At 36.3% G+C, this 8,098-nt stretch overlaps 1 protein-coding gene across 2 annotated transcripts; it reads right to left on the bottom strand.

Annotated features, from left to right (window-relative positions):
• Positions 1–1,896: 1,896 nt before the first annotated feature.
• LOC104210965 (uncharacterized) lies at positions 1,897–7,550 on the bottom strand. Of its 2 annotated transcripts, none has more exons than XM_009759945.2 (6): positions 7,271–7,550; positions 6,231–6,488; positions 5,960–6,133; positions 5,718–5,824; positions 3,184–3,509; positions 1,897–2,675 (listed from the first exon to the last, which is right to left on the bottom strand). In XM_009759945.2, exons 1-6 carry the CDS (start codon positions 7,424–7,426, stop codon positions 2,089–2,091), a joined length of 1,608 nt encoding a protein of 535 aa, XP_009758247.1. In that variant the 5' UTR covers positions 7,427–7,550; the 3' UTR covers positions 1,897–2,088. The 2 variants fall into 2 exon arrangements, with proteins under 2 accessions (XP_009758247.1, XP_009758249.1); XM_009759947.2 differs by having other exon boundaries at positions 6,231–6,485.
• Positions 7,551–8,098: the final 548 nt, after the last annotated feature.

Genomic DNA, 8,098 nt, shown 5'->3' with positions numbered 1-8,098 from the left:
AACTCATCGTTAATTGTGATCGGGGTCGTTTGGTAAATGAGATAAGAATAATAATTTTAGGATAAAATTTAGGATTAACTTTATTCCATGTTTAGTTTAAGGTATTAGCTAATTTCGGGATAATTTTTACGCTAAAATAGTGAAATTAGTTATTTCATATAGAATGTGGGATAACTAATCTCATACGATATCACACCTCATAGGATATTCTAGAATATTCCACCGCTGTACCAGACGAGTATCAAATATGGATCTTATTTCTATCCGTTTAGCTGATCCGAGTATCAATTTAAAAGTGCTTTGAAAAGAATTGATAAGAGAAATGTGGATAGAAAGAGAAGTGGCTATAATTTGCCTTTGGGTCAACTTGCTTCTTTAATTTATAGTTTCATGGGTCTTGCTTGTCTTCTTTCGGTCAGACAATTGATAAGAAACGTGCTCTTTCATTTTCATGGTAAACGACGTGTGAAAATTTGTCTTTCTTTTACGAGTACAGTGTCTTTCTTTAATATACACACTGACACTGTTTTGAAATGTAAAAAGGCATTAGTCACTGTTGACAGTGTCAGCCATCAACAATTCAGCGTATTGACTCCCATCATCGGGTGTATATTAATGGCCGATCTTTTGTGTATTGGTCGTCTCTGTTCAAAGGGAATATGAGGACTTCTTAAAATTCAGCAAGAGATTACTCTGCTTTATAACTCGTCTAGTCAAACTTCTTTTAGGTTGAAAGTGCTCTTTTTTAAAGTTAAAAAATGTTTGATTAAGTTTTTAGAGAAAAAGATAGAGCGAGTAGAAATAGAAACAATTTTTGAGAAACAAAAAAAAAATTGCTTTTTAAAAATCGTATTTTGATAGCACTAGCTTGACCGAATACCAATTATCGTTTAAAAGTTTTTTTCAAAAGTAACTAACAAGATACCAACTATTTTTCACCAAAAATACTTTTTTAAAAGAAACTGATTTTAAAAACTTGACCACTCATTCTAACAGAGTGTATGAATTTCTGCCTCTCCACACAATTATAGTTCACATTCACATTTGGATGTATTATTAGAAAAGAACATGTCCCATCACTTCTCGTATCCATCTTTTTTTAAAAGCCAAATGTCAATACTCAATTAGATTATAGTCTCAATTAGGGGGTGGCAAACGGGTGAGGTGGGTCAAGTCGGATATGAGTGGATCGACAATGAATAATTACAAACGGATAATTTATCCAAGCCGTATGTGAGACGGATAAAAAACGGGTTATCCAGCGGATAATATGGATATCCATATTATCCATGGCTTCTTGAATAACCAATTTATGGCATTAGTTATCCATTTGGTTACCTATTTTCTAAATTGATAATATAATTCTTATCCATATTCGACCCATTCTTAAGAAGTTCATTATCCAACTTATTTTTTAATTGATAATATGGATGGATAACTATTTTCTTGTAGCCATTTTGCCATCTCTAATCTCAATATCATGGATAACTGAATCAATTAGTAGAATGAGGGGCGGGTGTGCACTGATATATTGGTGCAATTCTCTCTATTTTTTTTTTGTTTGGTTATGTTTATCGTCTACTCTATACCCAACTCCTATACAGCTATAATTGGCACTTTCATGTTCAGTTAATCAGAAACTCTGAATGATGATTCAAATAGACTTTAGTTGTGGAATGTTTATTTGGAGGAAAACAAAGAATTGATACTAATCTATATCTCTTGATAATAAATTACAGGGAATCTTAAACCTCACCAGTATTCGGTTTTCTGTTAAAATCTTGTCCTGTGCTGTCTTTATCTCATGATTTATCCTGTGTCCTCTGGGTAAGACCTGAATATAATGTTCACTGCATTTTCTGTAGCAAACTAATGCAGTTGTGTCGAACAGGAAGATTGGAAAACATGCACAGCACTAACTTTCGATACAAAGGCACGAATACATTCTATACATAGGCAGTACTAAAATGGTATATCCAAGATCCAAATCCTAAACTGAACACGCTGTTGGTTAACCTAATTTTGATATATACAACAGAACTACAGCCATCCTTCTTTTACGATTATCTGTTGTGACTTGAGCAAAAACTATCTAGCTTGGTTACCAGTGTCTTCACAGATGAACAAAAACTGGGGCAGTGATGCTATCCTTGGAAGATTGAGCAACAGATTCCCAACCGAGTCCTTTCTTGACATTGTTGGAGCCGGTTTGCAACTGGAGAAATCATTTGATTCATCCTCTGACGTAGAAGGATCATCTTCAACTTCTCTTCCAAACGGTGCTGTGGGAATGAAATTTATTTCATTAACTCTTTTTCCACCCGGCACAACATCACCACAGTTCTCACTCTTTTGAGCTGTTGCAGGATCCTTTTGAAGGAGGCAGCACAGAGAATTGACCCTTGACATAAGAGATTTCTCATCTGATGCTGGCACATTTTGAGTGTCACTAAGCAAGGACTTAGAGATCTCTTCCAGGATCTCCAAGCTTTGCCGTTCATCACTGGCGAGGTTGATACCTTTAGATGTTTTCTGCTCGGAAACACGTTGCTCAAGATGGCTCACTAAATCACTCATTGACACGGAGGGATGCATTCCAGGCACTCTGAGTTGATTGAGGTCACTAAGCCCTTTCTGTTGCTCCACTTCCCTACTCTTAATATCTTCAGTTGCCCCTGTATCAATAGCGGAATATTAAATGTAAAAGTTACAGCAAACCAAACAAAATCCAACTAAAACGGCACACCAACTATGACATTATACATTCAGATAGCAATAAGAACCTATTCATGACCACTTGAATAGACCATAGAGTTGTTGAGAATAATAAACCTCAACATAGGAAAGCATGCCCATAGACCCAATTGTGCAATATGTTCATATTGCTCTTTTTGAACAGTGACTACCTCCTCAACGTGAATAAGTTCAAGAAACACACAACTGTACGAGCAAGATACAACTAAAATAAAAGCAAAGAAACGGGTAGCAAACTTCTTCTCCACTCTTAAAAAGGAAACGATATATCAATTTTCCACTCTTTGGGAAAGGTGGGAGGTAAGGGATGGTGATCTTCAACCAAGCTGCCCAAGAAAGAACAACAACTACAGTGACGTCTTACAGGACATTCTCAGCAGAGAACTCAACTTAATTTAATGCACTTCTCAAATATATTGACATATTTACCTAAGTTTGGGGATAGCTTTTCTTGGTGAATACATTCCAAAGGTCTACCAACGGGATCTTGCTCACTTTTGGATTTAGAACAATGAGCTCCTGAAGGTGAAGTGGTACTTTGCAAGTCGAGAAAATTGGGACTTCCATCATCATTCAGATCAAATTCACGGTCAGTTACATGTGGGTCTTCAAATACCGACAACCGGGATTCAAAATAAGGAGAATCTGATTTTATCTCTGCTTGTTGACTCAGGAAGTTAAGACGAGGATCACACTGCATAAGCTTTTCAAAATGTTTTCCTAGCAAGCCCTGCGGACACTGTAAGTAATGTCGCCTGCAACCAAAGAAAATTTGTAGCATTTTAACATCAAAACTAAACCACATTAAGACAAAGCGAATGAAATGCTAGAAATTGTGAACAGTCCAAAGCAGCATACAACCAGCATTACTTGTAATTATAATAATACTTGCAATAACTGTGATACAATACAAAAGCTATTACAGGTGCAACATGTTACCAAAACCCTTCATTAATAATAATTGCTGGCTTTGGTGTTAACTTTTTACTACAGATTCAACTTAAATTGGGAAACTTAGTTGGGTTTTTGAGACTCGAAACTGCATCTACTGAGCCATTCCATTCGGTTGCTATACGGAAATGCACTTTCAGTTTTTAGACACCAAGGAGAACCATTGACCATTGTTCATCTAAATTGAGTCCACAAGCAACCCACTCTAACTAATCTTTCTACTATTGCCTCTCTCGCCTCTACAAAAACACCTAAGCCTGAATAGCAAGTTTCTGTCTGGCCTCTCCTAACCAAAAATGAACTCGTAATATGAACTACTCCTGGAAAAGATAAAAGAGTTTCTGTGTGAATAATGTACTCTTCCCATCCTTTTATAAAACCCCATCCAAAACCATTAGTCCAAATAAGGAAAATGCATGGCCTTTTCCGTATCAATAGTTGCTACTTGCTAGATGAATCTCCAAACCTAATAGGCAGAATAGCCTAGTAGACTCTTGTACTTGTTTCGGTTTGTCATCTCGGTCCCTGTATTTCACAAAGTTTCACCTAGAAACTTATACTTGATCGAAACCTATTTTTTAAACCCCTATGACCATTGACAAAGTATACGTGGCAATTTGAGTGCTAAGTTGGACAAATGTGTGTAATTCACGCGTAGAAAGGAGCGTATAATGAGCTTGTATTCATAGATTTAGATTAAAAGACAAACCAAAATAAGAAAAGGAAATAGAAAAAAACAAAAACATTTGGAACTCGTTTCCCCTTCTTCCCCCGTTGATGTTTTCACCCAAAAGCCCGCACCGAAAATTTCATCGGAAAAATTTCACCTTGCCAAATCTAACACCGCCTTTGCACCATCAGTAACCTTTTCCTTACTCTTCTTCATCCATTGACTCAGAAATGATCTTGCATTACCCGGGGTATTTTCGACAAAAACTACAACACTGCCAGAGTGGATCAGAAGGAATGTTTTACGAAAATATTATTTGTTTGGATTGGAAACTACAACACCGCCAGAGTAGATCGGAAAAGGTCACCGATAACACATTCCTTCCAACTCTTCTTGTTGGGAATCACCACTGCCACCGGCAACCTTCACCACTTGTCCCTCAGCTTTTTCTTCTTATCATCCACCAAAAAAAAATCAACGGGATAGTGGAAAGAAATCCTCCACTTCATATTTCATCTCTCAAAAACCATCGCCACAAAATTTTAATTCTTCTTCTCCAAAATTTTCACTTCAATTCAATTTTTTAAAAATTTATGTTCAAAATTATCTATAAAGATTGTATTTTTTTGCAGAAAATGGGAAAAGTATTAGGACTTTGGTTGCTGAAAAAGGGGGAAGATGACACAAATTCAGATTTTTATTCTTCTTAACCATTTAACAATCCCCCAAAACTTTCATGAGTGTGAATAAATGAAGTGTGACTTCGAAGGCCACTGTGGAGTAGCAGAATAAGGTGAAAAAGGAGAATTTAGTGTTAGGGTAGGTGAGATAAGGAAAGTATTAAATTGTAGGAAGACGGATCCTACTTGGATTGCAGTGCTTCATGCCTTCATCAAACTGATATAGATGAATATTTGAGGATGGAAAATGAGCTTTAATTTTAATATTTGGTTATTTTTTTCGGACGTGGTATTAATTATCTGACGTGGATATTATGTGTAATGAATGTCAGAGCGAGTGAGGAATATGCAGTGTCCGAGGGTTTAAAACATAGGTTTTGATCAAGTAAAAGTGTCCAAATGAAACTTCTTAGAGTATAGGGACTTGGGATGACAAACTGAAACAAGTACAAATGTCTACTATGCTATTCTGCCAACCTAATAAGACCACCACTTATCGTATGAATAAATAACTAAAATCCATGCAATACCCACAAATTGACCAGACAACCAGATGTCCACAGAGATGTCAAGGTAACAAGATAACATTGGCAAACAACTAACAATGGCGTAATAGTGACTTATGAAAGAAAAAAAGAACTACAGGATAATAGTTATTAGACCTGTGTACGCTAGCCTGTCCTTCGGTAAAATCTGATGTTGCTTGCCAAAGAGTGTGCTTTCTGGGTTGCGGATTTGTCTCCCTAAAGAAAAGAGGTTGTCTTGCCAGCTGCAATACAAGGTCCCATAACACCTCATCAACTAAGGTAACAAGCAGAGCAACATTGGAGCCTATTCTGCTAATGCAGTGAAGGAAATAACTCCACAAAGACAATAGCAAAATAAGATGATAATTACCCCTTACCACTACATCCAAGGTTCCTGGTGCATCATCTGGGTAGTTTGCTTTCAAACCCATAATATCGGACCACTGGATCTCTATCTTATTCTTGAGACCACCATCAAGGACTTCCCAAACAAGTTTATGCTTGGCAAAGTAACATTTTGCGACCAAATCGCCTTCATATCTTGACTTATACTGTACACACAACAAAATTCAATTCATATTTGGAACCTTAAGACTGAGCATTAATTTATTTATTTAAAAAAAAAATCAAAAGCGAAACTAAGTATACCTCCCAGCTCCCAATTCTCAGAACTGAAGCAGGAAAGTTCGAGGCCTTGAGCTTTTCAGTCAGTCCGGTGCTTCCTTTCTGCACCTTCTTCCCATGACTTCCCGCCTTGGCGGTGCTCGACTGAGAGAGCCTCATTTGGATCAAATCCAACAGTGAGGGGCTCTTTCTTAGCCGCAAGCCTAATGGACTGGGCTCGTCTAGAGGGCCATCTTGCAATGGTGAAACTAGAAAGCCACCAGCTCCTACACCCAGTTGCTGCTGCAAAATATCCTTGATTAAATCCTCAGAGAAGATAAAAATAGATATAACTTCTCCGGTATCTCTCTAAGAAGTATCAAGGCATCAATAATAATAAGTCAACTTCCTATTTACGGATTTGGTAAATGATCATTCTCCTACAACCGTTTCTAAATTGGTTATTTATATTCCTTTGCTTCAACTGATACCACGCACTTCCAGTTTGGAAAGCCACCAAATGTTTGATGCAATTCAATTATAGTATTATATATCCAATCTTCAAGAATTCAAATACATTTAACAACTCAAAGTTTAAATTTCCATGAGATGCTTTCACTATAAACTAACATTTTAACCATTACTCTGAAATTATTTTACACAAGACTAATATAATAACAAATCCAATTAACATCATAAACTCCACCTATAGTCAAACACATAGCATAACGTTTTAACCATTATTTTGACATTTTCCTACACAAGATCTAGCATAATACAAAATCCAATCAACATCATAAAGTCAAATTTAACATCATAAACACCGTGTGCAGTCAAACTCAGAGTATATGTTAGTAGATAACAAGATGCAGAACGAAAAAAAAACGCACAAATACAAGTGCAGTTGAGAATTGAAACAGAAAGACACAAAAGTTCGGCGGATCAGGGGAAAAAAAAAGAATCACTTTGAAAGAAAAACAGAAAAAATTAGTTAGCTCATAGTTAAGAAAAATAGCCTATATTGTTTATAACTTCATGCGCGTGGAATAGAACAAACTGAAAGAGAGAAAGAGAAGAGAGCTGACTTGTAGAGAGTAGGAGAGTTTGGATCGCTTGTTGAGTGGACAGAGTTCTTCATCCGCAGAGTTTTCAAGCTCCACTTCCCTCTTTACCGGCAACATTTTTCCCCTCTGCCACCGCAACTCCGGCGGCGTTTCGGCGGTTTTCATCAATTGAGCCATCAAAAAAAACAAAAAAATTTAGATTGAGTGAGTGAGACAAACACCAAAAATATCAGAGCCGTGCTGAGTCGACTTGGAAAATTCCAGTGAAAGTCACGCTTGATTTGAAAGAGAAAGCAATGTTTGTTTTGGCTACTACCTGACAATCAGCTCACTTTTTCTTTTATTTTGGTAACAATTATCATTTTAGTCCCTCAATTCTTAGTCGATTTTGATTTTAGCCCCTAAGATATTTGATTAAATGGAGTATTTTACATTCAGTTAATTAAATTGTTTATTTTATGTCCCTTTCTAAATATCAGTAATTATAAAGAAAATATTCTACATAAATTTACTTTATATTTTTAGAGTCAAATGATTAGAAAAATAGGTTGAATGTTACAAGTTTCTTTTACTAAAAGCATTGCGTCATTAGTTTCCTTAATTGATAATTAAAGTGGCGTTTGTTTGTGATTTGTGAAAACAGTTGAAACATTAAATATATGTTTAAGTTTTTGCAGATGCTTACGCAAATGTCAGTAGGACTAAGATGAATATTAAATTAATAATTAAGGACCAGAAGTACAATTATTAAGCAGTGCAGAGTAAATTCCACGAACTCGAGCATCCTCTCACGTGCTGGAACCTTACGAAACCGGACGAGGAAGGTGGGTAATTGGTAATTTCAAGGTG

This window comes from Nicotiana sylvestris, chromosome 6 (assembly GCF_000393655.2).
Source record: "Nicotiana sylvestris chromosome 6, ASM39365v2, whole genome shotgun sequence".
NCBI classification, from domain to species: Eukaryota; Viridiplantae; Streptophyta; class Magnoliopsida; order Solanales; family Solanaceae; genus Nicotiana; species Nicotiana sylvestris.
The sequence above is the reverse complement of the archived record's forward strand: the minus strand, read 5'-3'. Positions and strand labels throughout refer to the sequence as shown.

What these genes read in the sequence shown, in the direction of transcription:
- LOC104210965 (XM_009759945.2), bottom strand. Translation starts at nt 7,426, where the DNA reads ATGGCTCAATTGATGAAAACCGCCGAAACGCCGCCGGAGTTGCGGTGG. An exon ending in TGAGAATTGGGAGCTGGGAG is followed by an intron (nt 6,134 to 6,230) that starts GTATACTTAGTT and finishes TTGTGTGTACAG; the next exon opens with TATAAGTCAAGATATGAAGG. An exon ending in AAAGCTATCCCCAAACTTAG is followed by an intron (nt 2,676 to 3,183) that starts GTAAATATGTCA and finishes CTATTGATACAG; the next exon opens with GGGCAACTGAAGATATTAAG.